This window comes from Dendrobates tinctorius, unplaced genomic scaffold (genome assembly GCF_039654945.1).
Source record: "Dendrobates tinctorius isolate UK_male_01 unplaced genomic scaffold, ASM3965494v1 ptg000011l, whole genome shotgun sequence".
Classification (NCBI taxonomy): Eukaryota; Metazoa; Chordata; class Amphibia; order Anura; family Dendrobatidae; genus Dendrobates; species Dendrobates tinctorius.
In genome coordinates this window covers 85,121,006-85,141,973 of record NW_027361679.1, presented here as the reverse complement: position 1 = coordinate 85,141,973, position 20,968 = coordinate 85,121,006, and the positions used below count along the sequence as shown (strand labels likewise).

General features: G+C 43.6%; 1 protein-coding gene across 2 annotated transcripts in view; it reads left to right on the top strand.

Moving 5' to 3' along the window:
• The window catches only part of ZAP70 (zeta chain of T cell receptor associated protein kinase 70), a 258,830-nt gene that overhangs the window by 70,870 nt on the left and 166,992 nt on the right, over window positions 1-20,968 (top strand). For both annotated transcript variants that reach the window (XM_073544114.1, XM_073544107.1), the window contains one exon: window positions 17,604-17,764. In XM_073544114.1, coding sequence (XP_073400215.1) covers window positions 17,682-17,764 — 83 coding nt within the window. In that variant the 5' untranslated portion in view covers window positions 17,604-17,681. The remainder of the gene's footprint in view (window positions 1-17,603; window positions 17,765-20,968) is intronic.

Sequence of the window (20,968 nt, the reverse complement as noted above, 5' to 3'; positions counted from 1 at the left end):
GGGCCTCAGGAATACGATATGGTTTCACGTTCACCGGCACATGTGGCTCGGTCAGAACTTTGTGCTCCACCACCTTCGTGCACCCCAGCAACTCTGAAAACAGGTCCTGTTTTTCTGGAGTAACTCCTGGCATTGCTGTTTCTGGGCCTTCAATAGTGTCTCCGCTATGGTAACAACTCCAAACTCCCCTTCTAGGTTGGCTAGCAAGCACGGAGTTACCACTGGCTCTCTATCTTGCCATGGCTTGATGAGGTTGACATGGTAAACCTGGTATGGCTTCCGTCTTCCGGGTTGGTGGATCTTGTAGTTTACGTCTCCCAGCTTCTCCACCACCTCATATGGCCCTTGCCACTTGGCCAAGAATTTACTCTCCACTGTCGGGATTAGCACGAGAACTCGGTCTCCCGGATTGAAATGCCCCACTCTGGCTGACCGGTTGTAGACCCTGGCCTGAGCCTCTTGTGCCTGGCGGATATGTTCTTTAAGAAAGGGCATCACCTTCGCAACCCTCTGCTGCATCAGTGCCACATGCTCAATGACGCTCCTGTGGGGCGTGACTTCAGCTTCCCAGGTTTCCTTGGCTATATCTAGGAGACCTCGCGGATGTCGGCTGTACAGAAGCTCGAAGGGCGAGAACCCCATGGAGGCCTGGGGGACTTCACGGATAGAAAACAGCAAATACGGTAGACAATCCCAGTTTCTACCATCTTTCTCTATGACTTTTCTCAGCATGCTCTTCAGTGTCTTGGTAAACCTCTCAACAAGGCCATCTGACTGTGGATGGTACACTGAAGTCCTCAACTGGGAGATTTGCAAGACTCTGCACAATTCCCTCATCACCTTGCTCATAAAAGGTGTCCCCTGGTCGGTCAAGATCTCCTTCAGCAAACCCGTCCTGGAAAACACATGGACCAGCTCGCGGGCTATACTCTTCGCGGAGGAGTTTCTCAGGGGAATGGCCTCAGGATAGCGTGTGGCATAGTCCAGGATGACTAATATATACTGATGACCCCGAGCTGATTTAACTGAGGGACTGACCAAGTCCATGGCAATTCTCTCAAATGGCACCTCAATAATGGGCAGTGGCACAAGAGGGTTCCGAAAATGAGATGTGGGGGCAGTTAACTGACATGTCGGGCAGGACCTGCAATAGTTTGCTATTTCCCAGTGACACCCAGGCCAATAGAACCTCTGTACAATCCATTCCTGCGTTTTTCCACCCCCCAGGTGTCCCCCCAAGATGTGTGAATGGGCCATGTCCAACACTTTCTGTCTATAGGGGCCTGGTACTATTAACTGCTCTACCACCTCCTCCCTTATTTTCGTGACCTGGTACAACAATTCCCCACTCAACATAAAATAGGGAAATCTTGTGTCTGCTCCTGGCTCTTGTGCAACCCCATTAATGATGGTGACATTGTTAAAGGCTTCCCTCAGCGTGGGGTCCCTATGTTGAGCAGTCCCAAAATTCTCCCCAGCCACCCCTAACTCCGGGATGTCAGGGACAGGGGACCCTTCCTCTTCATCCCCAACAAGGACACATAAAGGAAACCCCCTTCTCCCCTGAGGAAGCCACGCTTTCTAGTGGGGTTGTCCCACACACCTCACCGTTATGCTGGCTGCAGGCTGCAGGCTTAGCCTATTATGTATCTAAGCTGTGAGGTAGTATTATCTTCTGCCTGATTGTTTGGACCGCTCAATTGTCCTTTCTTTTTACCAATGAGGGGTTTATTTCTCTCCTTTTTCTTATCTAGGTCAAAATACCATTTTGACTTTGGATGTGCTGTTTCATAGGGCTATTTATTGTCACCACACATTACCTAGGATTATTTATCATTATACTGAGTACATAATTTCCTAGGTGTTTGCATTTATCCTATTTAGGATGGAGGTGTAGGTGGCTATTGCTAAATATCTGACATAAATTTGGGACAATTCTGATTTTTATTTTTTGGGCTATTGGTCCACTTCATTTCAGGTCTTAGGCTGTTTTATTAATATATTGCTTATATGCTATTTGAATATGCATTGTGATATTCTTTATTAATATTTAATTGGGCCTTTACTACCTGCATATATGTTTATGTATACATTTCTAGATTTCTAATGACTGCCAGCTTGGTGTAAGTGTGTTTACAAGGTTCTTTATATGGACTTGTTGTTTGATTTTGGCCTCTTTTAGGCTTTTTTAACTGTTTTTAATCGCTGTTTGTCCAATAAGTGTGTTTTTTGTAAAATAAAATTTATACTTGGCACATATTGCTTCTATTATTTGCTATTTTGGGTGATCATGACTTTTATACACACTGCTTTTTTCTTCATTGATATCTGTTTACTCTGTGTGTTGTCATAGATCCCCTTTTGTATTCTGGAGTGCCCTCTGAGTTTCCTTTTTCCACATATAGGAAACTCATCTGCCTCTGGTGGTGGCGATACCTCATTGGGGTGGATGGGTTCCCTGCTCTTGCTAGCACACTCAGAACCCTTCCCCCACAAATCCCAAAACAGACAGAAATCCCGGCCAATAATTATGGGATGCAACAAGTCTCGAACAACGCCAACTTCATGCGACTCGGTGCCATGCGCTGTTTCAATATTCACCCTAGCCATAGGGTAGTCCTTTGCATCGCCATGTATGCACCGAACGCCAATCATTTTACCCGGGAGTATGTTGAGAGGAAAACTGGCCCTCACAAGGGTCACCAAGCTCCCGGAGTCTAGAAGCGCCATTGCTGCTCGCCCGTTCACCTTCATGGGACACGCTTGTGGCCCCTGGTTAGGTGGCGAATTCACACTGCAAGCTGGATATGCGTAGTATGAACTACGGCGTCCCATGCTGCAGTCCATCTGCTCAGTGGTCTGGGAACAATGGGCAGCTATATGTCCTGGCCTGTGACACTTCCAGCAAATAATATCACCCGAGGGGACCTTGGGCACCGCCTCTCCCGCCCCTTTTGACCTTGGCTGCACCACCCCTTTTTGGGACTCCGCCCCCTGCTGGGTCCCCCAATACAGAATGGGCTGCTTCCCCAAGGAACCTTCCATCCCCTGGTATCTCTTGACCAGCCCAACCAGTTCATCGGCATTTTGGGGATCACCCTGGTCCACCCAAGTCTGTAGGGGTCTCGGCAGAGAATGCACAAACCGATCCATGACCACTCGCTTTACCATCTGTGCCGGGGAAGATGACTCTGGCTGCAGCCATTTCTGGACCAGGTGCAACAGGTCGAACATTTGGGAGCGTGGTGGTTTGTCCCGGTGATAGGCCCAGCGATGAACTCGCTGTGCCCTGGTAGTCATTGTTACCCCCAAGCGTGCAAGAATTTCCACTTTTAATTTGGGATACTCTCTGGCGTCTTGTACAGTCAGGTCAAAGTACGCCTTCTGGGGCTCCCCCGTTAGGTATGGGGCCAGTACCTCTGCCCACCACTCTGGCTGAAGTTTTTCCCTCTCAGCCACCCTCTCAAACACCGTCAGGAAGGCCTCCACTTCATCCTCAGGGGTTTTTTTTGCAATGCGCATCTTACCGCCTTCGTGACGTGGGTGGCATCAGCTGGACCTGGGGTTGGGGCACTCGTCCTGCCCTCCTGGATGGCGGTTGCCAGAAGTTGCATCAGCTGCCGGTGCTCCTGCTGGCTCTGCTACCATTGCTCCTGCTGGCTCTGCTGGAGCTGCTGTAAGAACAGCCTGTTGGCCTCCTTTTGCTGTGTCTGGGCCTGGACCAGGTGTTTCAGCAGGTCCTCCATTATTCCCGGTAGAGCTTGCTGCCTCGCTGAAAACTTTACCCAGGACATGCAGCAATGGTCTCAAGTCTCTGCTGGGACCACTGCCCGCACGTCTAGCACCAATTGTAGGGATTCTACTCACTTAGGTGCACGGGACACAGTCAGAAGGCAGGTTCCCTTGAAGTTCATGCGGTTTATTACATCATAAACCACACAGCATGTCACCAAAATAAACAGCCTTCAGTTCAGGCAACAAAATAACATCAAAATGTCCTTTCCTTCAGGCTCAATCCGCGAGCCTCAGCGCACACAGGAGGTGTATACCCCCTCACATACAGCTGCCTGGTTCAAGAGCAGGCCACATTATAAGGGTGTAGCCACACCCACGAACCTAGCAGCTGACTGGTCACATGACTGTGACCTCAGCACAGGTCCTTCAAAATAATACAGCAATATTTGTTATGCCTTACATTATGGAGACAGGCCATTTATGAGACACATATCTCCCATCGATTACACGACCCTTAGCCCTGCCACAATAGATACTGCGTGGAGACAGAACTATCATATAAGTGATCATTCTGTCTCCATAAGCGTTTGTCAGCATATATAAGAATGCCAGGAAAAAGCACCAAACAACTTGAATATGGTCAATCGGCGCTCATGTAAACTATGAAATTTCAGAAATCTCATGCACACACCTTGTGTTTTTCATCAGGATTTTGTACTTTGCATGTTTTTTTGCAGAATGAAGCATGTCACTTCTTTCAACGTATTTTCAGTGTTTTTTCACCGAGTGAAATGAGTGGGTGGTGAAAAAACCCACCAAAAACACAGGTATCAGGTTTTGTTGCTTTTCTTGTGCCAAAACCAGATTCTATATAATAGGACTTTTTTCAACACTGAACTTTATCAGCATGCACAAGAGACAAAGCTAGCATGCAAATAACAGCAGCAAAAAACGCACAAAAAAAGCCGCAAAAATGCAGCAAAAAATGCAACAAAAAACAACAAAGGCATGCTTTTTTTTCTGCTGCTTCTTTCCTGCCAAGAGATCAAGTATTGCTGCAGAAAAAAAAAATGCTGAAAAAGCACCTGGGTGCCAATGTTATAGTTGTCCAGTCATCCAAAGATATGTCTAAATTCTGTGGGATCCACGCCTGGTTCATTTTAAGGAATGAAGAGAAAACAGCAAAATGTCAAGGTACCACAAAAATTAAAAAAAAAAAAAAAACGTGAAAAAATAAAAAAAATATAGCATTAGGCCTACGTGTTTTGAGCATGGTAGCATAACATAGGGCTAATGCTATGTTTTTTCTTGTTATTAGAGCATTGAAATAAACAATGTTTTTAATAATATTTTTTCACTGGTTTTCTAAAAAAGATTTTTTTTTGTGGTAACTGGACTTTATGTCTTTTTCTCTACATGTCTACTTACCTGAAACCGAAGCCAGGATTTGTCCATGCGCCACACCTCTTATGGATCTTTGCCTGCACGGGTAAGCTGATATGAACATTGTTTTTTCATTTTGAGGAATGTAAGGTTCCCAACATAGGATGTGTGCTAAACATACCTTCAGACATGACAATTGCAGTAGGGCAGGCCAGCACCTCCAAGGCATAAAGGGTAAGCTCAGGTCATGTGTCCAATTTGGAGACCCAGAAGTAAAGTGGGCCAGATCCATCTGTTAATACGTAGACCCATCTTTCAATACGTAGAGGCATGTGGACTCTTCCACGATGTTGGGGTAATGCTGGTTCCTGCTAATACAGACCCTATTACATGGTGTTGCTGTATGCTGTGGCATGCTCATATATATTTCTCACATTTTGCCATGCTAACCCTGCTTTCAGAGGTGCCGACTGTACCCCAGCTGCATTGGCTACTTCCTCCTCTGCCTCTGTCTTGTTGTCTCAGTGAGTCGCCGCTTTCAGTTGGAAAAGCCATTAGTAGTTTTTCTACCAGTGTGTGCTTGTATTTACACCTCTCCAATAGTGGAAGTAATGATGGTACGTTGTCCTTGTAGCGGGGATCCAGCAGGGTGGCCACCCAGTAACCTGCACTGGTTACAATACGGGCACCTTGGTGGTCGTTGTTCAAGCACTGCAGCATGTATTGACTCATGTGTGCCAAGCAGCCCAGATACTATAACAAGCTCTACTCTGTGGGAGCTACACACGTGCTCAAAATTGTTGGTACCCCTGGTTTAATGACAGAAAAATCCACTATGGTCACAGAAATAACTTTAATCTGACAAAAGTAATAATAAATAAAAAATCTATGAAAATGAACAAATGAAAGTCAGACATTGCTTTTCAACCATGCTTCCACAGAATTTAAAAAAAACAAAACTCATGAAATAGGCCTGGACAGAAATGGAAGAAAAAAAAACTACTTAATATTTTGTTGCTCAAACTTTTGAGGCAATAACTGCAATCAAACGATTCCTTTAACTGTCAATGAGACTTCTGCACCTCTCAACAGGTATTTTGGCCCACTCCTCATAAGAGCTAGCTGCTCCAGTTGTCTCGTGTTTGAAGGTTGCCTTTTCCAGATGGCATGTTTCAGCTCTTTCCAAAGATGCTCAATAGGATTTTGGTCCGGGCTCTTAGAAGGCCTCTTTAGAATAGTCCAATGTTTTCCTCTTAGCCATTATTGGGTGTTTTTAGCTGTGTGTTTTGGGTCATTATTTTCTGCAAGACCCATGACCTGTGACTGAGACCAAGCTTTCTGACACTGGGCAGCACATTTCTCTCTAGAATCCCTTGATAGTCTTAAGATTTCATTGTACCCTGCACAGATTCTAGACACCCTGTGCCAGATGCAGCAAAGCAGCCCCAGAACATAACAGAGCCTCCTCCATGTTTCTCAGTAGGGACACTGTTCTTTTCTTGATATGCTTCATTTTTCTGTCTGTGAACATAGAGCTGATCTGACTTGCCAAAAGTTCAATTTTTATCTCATCTCTCCATAAGACATTCTCCCAAAAGCTTTGTGGCTTGTCAATATGTAGTTTGTCAAATTCCAGTATGGCTTTTTCATGATTTTTTTGTGATGCTAACTAGTGGACACACCTTGATTTATCATGTCCCTTTTGTCACATTATTTTCAGGGGTACCATCATTTCTGTTCAGGCCTATTTCATGAGTTTTATTTTTTAAAACATTCTGTGGAAGCATGGTTGAAAAGCAATGTCTGACATTCATTTGTTCAATTTCAGAGATTTTTTTTATTATTACTTTTGTCAGATTCAAGTTATTTCTGAGACCATTGTGGGTTTTCTGTCATTAAAAGGGGGGTACCAACAATTTTGACAACATGTGTATATCTTCAGGATACTCTTTATCCCACCAGCCACTTTCCAATGATGCCTGTGAGCTGCTCTGAGAGCCACCCTGCTGTGAACATGGCTGTTCCTCTTCATTATCCTCCCAAACTGTCCCCTGGCTGTACAGTTGGGTACCTGGACGATGTTGGGTCAGTAACCCACCCTTCGAGCCATGTGTGAATGACAGGCCTGAAAACCGTGTGAATTGGATCTGCTCCTCCACCTGCTCCTTTTCCTCCTGTGCCACCACATCATCCTTCATGGCCTGAATTGTTTTTTCCAGCAGGCATATACAATAAGTATACAGTAAGTGGTATAATAACGCTGATGATGGTGTCATCAGCGCTGGCCACATTGGTGGAATATTCGAATCAATGCAACATGTCAAATGAGGTAGGAGGAGGAGGAAATCTGGACAGATAAACATCCAGCAATCCTAGGTGGTGGTGGGATATGAGATAGAATGCCTTCTGCCTCTGGCCCAGCCACAACTTATTTTATCTAGTGAATAGTAAGGGAGATGTAACATCCCTGGCCATGCTTACTGGTCCACGTATTTGTGGTTATGTTGACCTTGCCACTGATGGCATTGAGTATGTACACCTGTTTTGTTCCGCAATATGTTTGTGCAGGACAGGCACAGCCCACCTGGAAAAGTAGTGGTGGCTGGGAACAGCATACTGCTGGACATCCACTGCCATCAGTTTTTTAAAACTGTTCGTCTCTGCAAGAAGGAATGGCAGCATTTCAAAGGCCAGTAATTTTGAAATGCTGTCATTCAGGACCATGGCTTGTGGATGGCTAGGGTGATATCTTCTCTGTCTATTGAAGTTTTGATTATGGAAAGTTGAACGCTTCCATGGGATGTTGTGGAGATGCTCGGTGACACTGGTGGTGGCAGTGGTGATGCTGTCACATCCTCTCTTTTCAGGATGCTGGTTTCTCGGCCGATCCTGAGTGATAATAAGCGGCTTAGACCACAGCAGAAGAGGCAACAGGAGGAGATTCAGATTTGTCATGCTTTTTAAAGTATGTACTCCACTGCACCTCATGCTTGGAATTCAGGTGCCTCATCATACAGGTGGTGCTCAGGTTCAGGACATTTATGCCTCGTTTCAGGGTCTGATGGCACACAGTGGAAACCATCTTTCTCTTGTTAGCAGCACATTCCATGAAGAAATGCCACACCAGTGAGCTCTTTTGAGCTGTCTCTGGTGCTCTGATTTCAGCGTGCTGTAGCAGCTGACATAATGGCTAGCGGCTGCCCGCTGAGCCTTTGCACCCTGCTCCCTATTTTGCTGTGCTGCTGTGGCAGCTTGGCCATGCCCTCTTCCTTCAAACTGCGCACATCAATAGAATGGACTCCACTCCATGAGGGGTCTCATCATCCCCTGCATCATCTTCCTCTAACTTCTCAACTCTGCCCTACTTGCCGGTCTGCACACTGAAGAAAAATGCTGCAGTTAGCAACTGAGTTTCATCATCATATGACATGTGCTGCTGTGGTCCACAGCTCTCCCACGTACTCATCCTACAACATAATAAGTGCTTGGGCATCAGTGCAGTCAGTCTCTTCCACATCTAGGGCAGAGCTAGATGGATGGACCATGGAACCACAGCCAATGGAGTCATCAAAAAGTAGAAGAGACTGCTGCATGACTTGGGGCTCAGACTGCATGGCTGATTTGCAAAGGGGTGAGGTGGAAGAAGGATGACCATGGTCCTCAGGTGCCAAGTGTGCACTTTCTGCAATGGACCGAGCGGAGGATAATGCGATGGAACTGGAAGAGATCACAGCCATCCAATCTAACACCTGTTCAACAGCTTTTGGTCTCGTCATTCAAGCAGCAGTATTCAGGCCTATGAAAGGACACATAATGCCCTGTGACCTGAGAAAGGTGTTGGCACCACCATGGCCATATCCACATTCGCTGTTGGATGCTCTCCTCATTGTTGTAATTGGTTTTCTAAACACTATTCGCAAAGACACGGTGGAAGAATAGACTTATTTATTTGCAACAGTACTAGAAAAAACAGCGCTCCTGAAAAATTATTTTGGTGCCTAGAAATGGCAACGAGATGGTTGATGCCAATTATTTATTTCCCAGACTACTAAAAAACACACACTAGTCCAGAAATCATTTTTTTTTGCCAAGATGGCAACAAGATGATTGATGCCAATTATTTATTTACCGGACTACTAAAAAACATACACTAGTCGAGAAAAAATATTTTTTGTGCCTAAAATTGGCAATTTTACAGCTGATGCCAATTATTTATTTCCCAGACTACTAAAAAGCACATTATTACGGAAAAAATATTTTTTAAGCCTAGAAATGGCAGACTACTAAAAAACACATTGGTCCAGAAAAATTATTTTTTTGGCCTTCAAATGGCAGCAAGACGATTGATGCCAATTATGAATTATTTCCCAGACTACTAAAAAGCACATACTAGTCCGGAAAAATTATTTTTTGTGGCTAGAAATCGCAACTAGCTATTTGATGCTAATTATTTATTTCCCAGACTACTAAAAAACACACATTAGTCCAGAAAAATTATTTTTTGGGCCTAGAAATGGCAACGAGATGGTTGATGCCAATTATTTATTTCTCAGACTTCTAGAAAACAGACATTGGCTTAAAGGACAGTACTCCCACAGGTGGGGGGTGCAGAGTATATGCAGCAGCTTAAAGAACAGTACTCCCAAAGGTGAGGGGTGCAGAGTAAACACAGCGGCTTAAAGAACAGTACTCCCACAAAGGTGCAAACTACACACAGTGGCTAAAAGGGCAGTATTCCTACAGATATGGGTTGCAGAGTACAAACAGCATTTTTTTTGCAGGGTGCACAGTCAGAATCTGTCTCTCAATCCAGCTGCGTCCTTTCCCTACACTAGTGAGAGCAGAATGGCGGTGGCACTCTTGATACGGCTTTTATACAGGCCGGGTCACGCACTGAGCCTGCCAATCATAGCCATGCCAATACTTGTCATGGCTGTGATGTCCACACAGTCTTAAAGCATGTTGATTGGCTGCACTTTCAACAAGCTTTATTACACTGGTGAACCCGAACAGGAAACTAGACATACAGTAAAAAGTTTCTGTTCGGGGTTCGGTAACAGACACTGGGTGTCCAGTACGGTCCCCTGACTTTCTAGTTTGGGTTCGCTCATCCCTAGTTACTAGTTCTACAAGTAGCAGAATAAAATAAGAATGATTAAAAACTAATATATGCACTAAAAAATGTAAGTTACCCAAACTAGACGAAAATACAAGCCTATACACAGCAATGAGAAAAATACAAAAGTTATAGAGCTCAGAACATGGTGAAACTTATTCCTCACTTGAAAGAATTCATAAAAGTTAATCATCAAGCTATATGTTCTCCAATATAGTGGCATTAAAAAGTATAACTCTTCTCCAAAAAAGTAAACACTCATATGGAAATATTGGAAGAAAATTGGGATGTGACAATAAAAGTAATAAATAAAAATGCTGGAAACAAAAGGAATAGTGATTCACTAAATCTATTTAACAGATATGAGAGTTTGGTGCATCCTACTTCCTACTAAACATTTAAGATATTGATATTGTGTCCTTCACTTTATAGAAATCGCTAGTAGTTGAGACTAGTGATGAGCGAGCATGCTCGCCACTACTCGGTGCTCGCCCGAGCATCTCACTGCTCGAGATGCTCGGAGCTCGCCAATTATTTCAGGGGTTGCTCGGCGGGAGCTTGGGTTTCCGCCCTGCATGTTTGGCACTCTTTAGAGCAGGGATTGTCTGTCACACACTGTAATGCCACAGCCAAGTTGGTTGTTGCATTACAGTGATTGGCTGGCCCCACAGCGTCATCAGGTCTAAAGCAGACCAGGCGGTGCCATGCTTGTTACAGTCTGCTCTGGACTCAGTTCGTGTAGGGAGAGTTGCTGCTGAGATAGGGAGAGATTTGGTTGTTTATTAGTAAGTGTTGGTATACCATCTATAATACACAAATCCATCTTAAACAACAGTCCTTCTGAGGACTAAAAAAGGTGCATAGAGATCAGTGGTATGTAGACAGTGTATGTGGCAGACTTCATTGCATATAGCAAGAGAGTCCATTCCAGACCTGTCTGCTGCTGCCTATTACAGATATTTATAGACACATCCCCAGGTATCAGGGGTCAGGAATAATTTTTTTTTTGGATCCTAATCCAGATTATTAGCTTTAAAAGCAATCCAGAGAACACGTCATTTTTCTGCTCCATTTGCTTTTTGACACTGCAGAATACAACCAGATCCTTTTCATATTATAACGTTTAAATCCAGCTATTTAAAACAGGGGTTTGTCCGTCACAAGGATCACATCTCAGTGCGCTAAAAATTGTGCCATTTCAGGCCTCAGGTTAATTTTTTTTTTCAGTGTTGTAGGCAAGTTATTGAGACCAGTTTTATGAAGACAAAAATTGTTACCTACAGGCCATATATTTCAAATTGTGGTTTGTCTGTCAAACGGATCACATAGTGTACTCAAAATTCTGCCATTTCAGGCCTCAGGTTAATTTTTCTTTCAGTGTTGTAGGCAAGTTATTGAGGCCAGTTTTCTGAAAAAAAAATTGCTACCTACCCGCCAGATATTTCAAACTGTAGTTTGTCATCACACGGATCACATGGAAGTTTGCCACAAATTCAGCCATTTGTAGCGAACGTGGAAAATATTGTCATCCATTTAAAATGGTCAAGACGCGAGACAAGGGACGAGGAACTGGACGTGATGGTGATGGTGCATGCAGAGGCTGAGGGAAAGACCATTGACAAGCTGAAATTGTGCCACAACAAACACCCACATCTTCTTGCCTGACCTTCCTGTCCCAATTACTAGGTGACCACAGCAGCACACGACTATTGAACCCAGAGCAGTATCAAAAGGTTGTTGGATGGATAGCAGATAATGCTTCCAGTTAGTTTGCCACCACCACCCTGTCTTCCAAATGGTCAAGTCTCAGTAGCCGTGAGTCTGGACCGCATATTCCTCACCCTGATCCTCCTTCCTCCCACCATGCCGAGTGCCCAGAGACAACTGATCCCACACTTGGACACTCCGAAGAGCTGTTCACTTTCTATTTTTAGATTCAGCTCTCTCGCCTGGTCCAGTTGAAGCAGGACAAGAGGAGAGCGCATGTAGCGATGTCAAAATATTTGAACAGCCACGGTCACATGAAGGCGATTGTGGGAACGTGGACGATCATGAGAACCTATTGCCAGAAAGTTAGGGGAAAGACCAGGCTGCAGAAGTGGAAGATGAGGTGGTAGATGATATATTAACTGACCCAAGCTGGCAGGAGGACATGCATAGCATAGCACCCCAATGGGCGGGAAGAAGCAGTGTGGTGGCCGCAGACAGAAGGCAAGCAACCATTCCCCGTAACACCCACACGACGAATGTTGCCAGTCCAACTGTTAGGTCTTCTCGAGTCTGGTTGTTTTTTAAAGACTCTGCTGATAACTCCAAAAAGGCAATTTGCACCACCTGCCAGGCCAGCATCAGCAGGAGCAGCAAAACTACCAGCCTGACCACCACCAGCATGATCATGCACATGGCAGCAAAGCACGCGACTTTGTGGGCCGAACCCCATGGTCCAGGAGCCCTGTCTGTGGGTGACACTACTGTTTCTTCTGTTGTTGTGCGTGCAAGCCAATCCCCTACCCATGGTGCATGTGAAGATAACTCCTGCCTTGCCCCTGTTCACATCCACGTCCCATCCTTGTCCCAGCACAGTGTTCAGTTGTCCATACCCCAGTCCTTGGAAAGCAAGCGCAAATACGCAGCCAACACCCCACAGGCCATGCTACTAAATTCCTACATTTCACGACTGCTTGTGCTCAAAATGTTTCCTTTTAGGCTCGTGGAAATGGAAACTTTCCACAACCTGATGGCGGCGGCAGTCCTTTGGTACTCGGTCCTCAGCCACAACTATTTCTCCCCATGTGCCATCTCCACATTGCACGTGTCCTACAACATTAGCTGTGCCCTCAACAATGCTTGGATGGGAATGTCCACCTAACCACGGACACATGGACACGTGCTTGTGGGCAGGGATGGTACATCTCGTTGACGGCACACTGGGTTAGCATAGTGGAAGCCGGGACCCAGTCGGACCTTGGCATGGAACACGACCTCCCGACGCTGAGGATTGCGGGCCCTAGGTCAATCAGGGTTGCCCCCACAGTCTACAGCTTCTGAGCCTTCTCCTCCTCTTGAACTTCCATCTCCAAAATGACCACATCAGTCACAAACTGGAAGCACTGCAGCACTGCCTCATCCAAGCTTATATGCTTAGGTGACAAGCTGCACAATGCTGAAGAGTTGTGGACAGCTGTGAAAGAGCAGGCAGATCTGTGACTGACACCGATAAACCTACAGTCAGGCATGGTCGTGTGTGACAATGGCTAGAACCTGGTGGTGGCTCTGAGGCAAGGCGATCTCACACATGTACCATTCCTGGTCCATGTACTTAACCTCGTGGTTCAGTGGTTTCTCAAAACCTACCCGGAGCTGCCAGATATGCTTGTCTAAGTACGCCGCCTGTGTGCCCATTTTAGAAAGTCAGCTACAGCTTCTGCTGCCCTTGTTATGCTTCAGCAGCGTTTGCAGCTTCTGGCTCACTGACTGGTGTGTGATGTCCCCATAAATTGGAACTCTACGCTGCAGATGTTGGGAAGTATTTGTGAGCAGAAGAGGGCAGTTATTGACTACCAGCATCAAAAAGGCCATCGGTATTCAGTTCAGACTCCCCACATAAGACCTCAGGAGTGGACATGGATGTCAGACATATGTACCATCATCCAAAACTTTGAGGACTCCACCAAGATGGTGAGCGGCGATGATGCCATAATTAGCATCACCATCCCACTTCTCTGTGTTCTGAAGCACTGTCTGCTCACAATCAAACAGGATGAATTGCAGGCAGAGCACAATGAGATGGAGCAAGGAACCATACAGGGTGATTACACACAGCCCAGCCTCATCTCATCCCAACATGGATTGGGTGACAATGAGGAAGAGGAGGAAGAACAGGAGCTAGTTTTATGCGCTATAGATGGTACTACCTGCACAACTGTCATACTGTCTGTTCAGCGTGGATGGACTGAGGACAGGGAGGAGGAGGAGAGCATGGTCAGTCGTCCTCTTGGTGAGGAGACGGAAGTCTTGCCTGCTAGCATTCTGGCACACATGGATGAGTTTATGTTACGCTACCTTGACCATGACCTTCACATTCCCAAAATTTTAATTGACAGTCATTACTGATTGGTGACACTTTTAGACCCACGTTACAAGTAGTACTTTCTATCACTTTTTCCTGAGGTGGACAGGTCTACTAAAATGTGGCAGTACCAGAAGGCCCTGGTTGCATAATTATTAAAAAAATTCCCATCTGAAAACTTTGGCCTCAGAGGTCACAATTCTTTGGACAACCAAGGAGTACAGGCGTGAGACACAACTCCAATCCAGCAGAGGCAGGGGAACAATGTCAAAGTTCTGGGAGAGTTTTCTCAGACCCTCCAATCGCACTGGCCCTGAGGAGTGGGGTACCCTAACAAGGAATGCAAAGTTTTGGTAGATGGTGAGGGAGCACCTTGCTGATTGTACCAACATCCTCCGTGATTCCTCTGTGCCTTATAATTATTGGGCATCCAAGCTGGACACAGATAAATGGCGACTGAACCCGCTTCAGGCTAGGTGATTATTATTTTTTCACTATTTTGATTTTTTTCTGCATTTCCAGCCGTCTGACAAAAGCATCAAAGCTGATGCACTTCCATGCTCCTTTCTTCCCACTGACCAAGAGGAGGAACCTCAACTCCTCATCAAGCTGTCCAAGATGGTTACTGTGGCTTTGGTAAACCTGTCCCAAATTCGACAAGGTAAGACCATGCTGTCAAAATCTGACAAGAGGCAAGTTCTGCTATGGGGCACTCTTCCAAGGTGGCTTGTCATGCCAGGCAGAGAAAGACATTGCAGCTCATATCACGTCACTACTGGTGATCTACCATGCATAAGGAGATCATGGAGTTTCCACCTGTCTTTTATGTGCCCGTAACAACACTTCTAGGCAACTTCAGTACGGGCTACTCCTACCACTTCCTTTGCCCTTGGTGCCTTGGCATCATATCACTATGGACTTTACTACATACATTCCAGTGTCCTAGGGCTGTCCCATAATCTGGGAAGTGGTGGATCGCTTCTCGAAGATGGCACATTTCACTTCATTGCCAAGACTTCCGTATTCCCTGGAACGTGTGGAGAAATTCATCCAGCACATCTTCCATCTTCACGGATTCACTGACCACATTGTGTCCAACCAAGGTGTCCAGTACACATCCAGATTCTGGCAAGCTTTGTGTAAGCTTTTAAATGTTTTGCTGGATTTCTCATCTGCATACCACCCTAAATTCAATGGACAGGTAGAGAGAATCAACCCGATTCTGGACTACTTCCTGAGGCACTTTACAAGCGCAAATCATGACAATTGTTTCAATTAGGCAGAGTTAAAAATAATAATAATTTTTTTATATAGCGCAAACATATTCCAGAGCACTTTACAATTAAGCAGGGACATATACAGACAATAAACTCAATACAAGGTAAGACAGTTTAGACAGTTACATTAGGAGTGATGGCCCTGCTTGTAATCTTACAATCTACAAGGAAATAGGAGGGACACAATAGGTGGAAAGTGCATGTTATATAGAGTTCTCCTATAACAACTAATTAAGTTAGTCTTCTGCAAGCTCTACTTTCTTTATAACCTTTGGGCAAGGGCCAGTAATTCTTCTTCCGATATCGGCCACTTCTGGTTTACCAGCAGCCAATGATCTTACAAAAGGATTTCTCGAAAATGTGGGAGGACACTAAAGCCACTCTAGAGACATCATGTGAGCATATGAGAGGAATGTGGATTAGATATGCTTTGATTCACCTTGTTATCATCCAGGGAATAAAGTGTGGCTATCTTCTAAGTACATCCATTTTAAGATCCCATCTTACAAGCTATGTCCTTGCTAAATGGATCCCTTTGAAGTCATCAAGGAAATTAATGCTCTATCCTATTAGTAAAAGCTGTCAGCTTTCTTAAAATTACTCAATTCCTTCCACAAGTCCACCTTGTAACCTGTCATCTTGACTCCCTTCTTCAAAGATCCTGGTGTCATGCCTGCTCCCATCAACTCTAAGGATGTCTTTGAAGTGAAGCAAAGAATATTCTAGCCTTGAAGGTGAGAGGAAAAATATTTAGATGACTGGAAGGGACTTGAACTTGAAGAAACAATGTGGGAGCTCAAGAAAATATTAAGGGTTCACTTCTTTTAAAGAAATTTCTAGCAGGCTTGTAGAAGACAGGGCGTAATGTGGGGGGCACAGATAGAACAGCATCGTCACCCCTGCACATGTCCCCTTCCTCCCCGTGCATTGACGCCAGCGTGTTCACTTACTCATTCATGCTCCCACAGCGTCTATCAGGATTCCAACCTAGCAGCTCCTGTGTACCAGTCAGCAGCTTTTCCTTCTGAGCTATTCAGCTCGCTGGACAGTTCCATGCTTATTCAAATACTTGAACCTATGTTGTTGCTGATGTCTCCTCCCTGAGTTTCTTGTTGGTTACCACCCTGAGTTACTGATTGGTTCATTCTGATTGCACACCCTATTTAAACCTGGCCTTCCTCTCAGTTCCTTTTGTGATTATTGAGCTACCTGACTTTAGTTAAGCTTCCTTCCACCTGCTACTCCTTGAAACGTTAGTGCTGCTCCTGGTAAACGACCTCTGGCTTCCTTGACTACGATTCCTTCTTATTCCTTCAAATGATACTGCTGTTCCTGGTAAACGACCCCTGTTGTCCTTGACTACTATTCCTGCTTATTACTTCAAACTACCTTGCTGTTCCTGTGTATCGACTCCTAGGCTATTCCAGACTACGCTATCTGCCCGATGCTGCCTCTAGTAGTTGCAATACCACTACTCCAACAAGGTCAGTCCTGGAAGTAGCACCTTGCATCCACCTTGGTTCAATCTAACCACACCATTACTGACTCTAGTGAAGAACCAGGTGTTCGCTTAGTTATGTCCTCCAGTGGCTTCACAACTGTGTGTGTAACAGGGGGTTTTAGGGAAAATACAGTTTTAAAATCCATCCAGGGACTATGGGGAGAGTCCAATGACATCCTTGACCTCTGTGTTCTCAGAGAAAGAATTGTCAATCAACTCAAGTGGGTTGGGGAGAAGCTGATCTCAGACATCAGGTCTCTCCCTAATGTCCCATACCAACTTTTCAAACTATATAATCTTTGAAACATTGTAGCACTTCAGAGTAAATCATACCTGGCAGCATTCACACATTGATGCTACAATTCTTGCTGCCTGTGGTTTGGCCTGCTGGAATCTAATGACAGAGTCCCTTTAGATAAAAATTATATTGACATTAATATGCTTATTTGTTAGTCATATTTGTATATTGTAATACACCACATATCTAACCAATGCACCATTGATTTCTGTTCAATACTACAGGGAGATGCTTTAGAACAAGCAATCATAAGCCAAGCTCCACAGGTAGAGAAACTCATTGCTACAACAGCTCATGAAAAAATGCCATGGTATCATGGGAACATTAGCAGAGAAGAATCTGAGCGAAAATTATACTCGGGAGCCCAGCCAGATGGTAAATTTCTGTGAGTATTTAACTTTATACTCTTCTAGGCATTGATGAAAAATTGAGGAAAATTGGCAATATAATAGGGACAATCAGACAGTTATGAAGTGAAGACAACCACTCAAGGGGTGTAAGAGAAAAATACAATTATTTGATTATGAAGTAGAATAGGACACAGTCAATTATTTTATTTCTTATTTTTTTACTTTAAGAACAATGAAACAGTGAGATGTTGTAAGTTACAAACTGTATTTATATGGCATACTATATCAGATTAGTGACAACACAAAGAATTGGAGAGAAAATTTACTAACCAGTAGAGTAGAAAGATTTCTTTATTTTTTCTGTGTTCTTGAAATAGCCTGTCAATATTGTATATTGAATACAGGAAGCAACTAGATGCAAGAAAGTAGTTATTATGAACGGTCTTTTCTAAGTTCAGTGGTCCTTCAATTTACAATGTACTTATCATATTTTCAACATACAATAGTTCTATCGGGGCCTTTGTCACTGCAAACCACATTCAGAATGATTTCCACTGAGTCACAATGACAAGTGACACCTCTATACACAGCTAATAACATAGGATGTTTCATTACAATAGGTGACGTCACAGCTCCACATCTGTTCACAAAGACCTTTGTATAATGTTCATTAGAAGCTTCCATACAAAAGATTGTAGCAGAGTGTATCTTTTGAGAATCCACTGGTACACAGGAGAACTTCACAGAGCAAGTTATCTTGAGTAAACAGCATTTACTTCTTATGGGTAAACATGAGATAAGAATTCAGAAGCACACAGCCCTGCTGCTGGTATAATACAGTCAAAAGCGAAAGCAAAAAACTAAACAATAACAACAGAGCTTCCCTCCCCACAATACAGCAAACATATAACTTCACACTATCGCCATCTGCTGTCAGGCTAGTGTAAAGTCCTCCTTTATATAAACAATAAGTCCATTTCTGTTGCATATGCCAACACCCTTTCTCAACAGTAAGGACTTATTCAGTCAAACCCAACTTTTTTATTAGTCTCTGGTGTTTATCAGCATTCAACGCCTTTGTGAAGATGTCTGCTGTCATTTCTTCAGTAGGATAATCCTTCAAGAAATTATACTTCACATTTCCCAAATATTTGATTTCAAAATGTAGCTTCAGGAATTTTAGAATGTTTTCTTTATCCCTTTCTTGTTCAGAACAAATCAAAATGTCATCTACATATATGAGTTCATAAATCCATCTATTCATCAGCCTTTTTGTGTACAAGCATGGATCAGCTTTGCTTCTTTGAAAATTTTCATTTGTAAGCACTTCCATGATTTTGTCATTCCACGCTTTAGCTGCTTGCTTTAAACCATATATGCTTTTCTGTAGTTTGCAAACTTTGTTTGGGTTTCTTTCAATTTTGAATCCTGGAGGTTGTTCCATGTAAATGTCTTCTGTTAAATCTCCATTCAAAAATGCTGTCTTTACATCCAGATGTATCAGTTCCATCTGTTTCATTGCTGCAACTGTAAGTAAAGTTCTTATTGTAGTATGTTTGACAACTGGAGCAAATGTCTCATCATAGTCTTCTCCATATTTTTGAGAATACCCTTTAGCTACGAGTCTTGCTCGGTATCTTTCAGGTGTGTCATCTGTTTGGTATTTTACTTTAAAAATCCATTTACATCCTATTGCTTTTCTTCCTTCTGGTAAATCTGTCAGTGTCCATGTATTTGAGTCATGCATGGATTTCATTTCTGTTTTTGTTGCTTCTATCCATTTATTAGCTTCTTCTTTAGGGAGTTTAGATATGTCTTCCCAAGAGGGAGGTTCATACATTTTACTTGTGCTTGTCTTGTATGAGAGGCGTTTTGGTGGGTTACCTTTGTTCTCTCTCATTGAACGTCTTGGTTCTGTGTCTGTTTGTAGTTGTATTTCTTCATTTTCAGCATTCTGTTCTTCATCAATTTCAAATACTTTCTCATCAGATATCTCTTCAGCTATGTCACTGCTGTTTTTCTCATTTTTTGTTTCCAGTGAAATCATAGTGTCTTCATTTAGATCCTCAATGAATATCACACTGTTACTCACCGTGACTCTGTCTGTTTTGGGATCTAGGATTCTGTATCCCTTGCAATTATCACTATACCCAACAAATATTCCCTCCATGGATCTGTTTTGAAGTTTGGAACATATTTCTGTTGGAATGAATACAAAAAGTTTACATCCAAAAACTTTTAAATGATTGACACTTGGTTCATATCTTGCCATAGTTCAGGGTTCCCCAACTCCAGTCCTCAAGGCCCACCAACAGATCATGCTTTCAGGATTTCCTTTGTATTGCACAGCTGAAGCAATTATCACCTGAGCAATACTAAGCAAATCCTGAAAACATGATCTGTTGGTGGGCCTTGAGGACTGGAGTTGGGGAACCCTGCCATAGTTCATTTGGAGTTTTCTTCAGTTTTCTGGAAAAAAGTCTATTCTGTAGATATGTAGCTGTCATTGCTGCATCACCACAATATTTCTCTGGTAGTTTGGAATCTGTCAGCATACATCTCATCATTTCTGTCAGAGTTCTGTTTTTCCTTTCTGTTACTCCATTTTGTTCAGGTGTGTACGGACAGTTTTCTGGTGTTCTATACCATTTTGTCTTAAGTAGTTTTCTATTTTGTGACCTGTAAATTCACCTCCATTATCACTTCTGATGACAATTGGCTTCCTTTGAAATTTGTTACTCGACCTTGTTACGTAGTCTACAAGTTTATCAAAAGCTTCACGTTTGTTCTTAATTAAGTATGTGACTGTGTATCTTGAGTAGTCATCTATGAAAGTCACCATGTATCTATTTCCACCTGATGTAGTCACTTGCATGGGTCCACATACATCAGTATGCACCAAATCAAGTGGTCTTTTGCTTTTCATCTCACTTTCTTTTGGAATAGATATTCTTGTGGCTTTAGATTTTATACAACATTCACATCTTACGGCAATTGAGCAATCTGATATCTTTAGATCTTTTGTCATTTCTTTTCTTTGTAGTTCCCTTATACTGTCAGGGTGTCTGTGTCCTAGATGTCTATGCCACATGTGAATACAGTTCTTGTGATCATGTGTACATACCTTCATCTGTTCCTTTGGTGTGTCAAGATTATAAAATTGTTCATCTGCCTTGACATTGGTTATCACCTTGTTTCCTGCTAGAATTGCACACTCATTGTCTTTCAATTTTACAGTG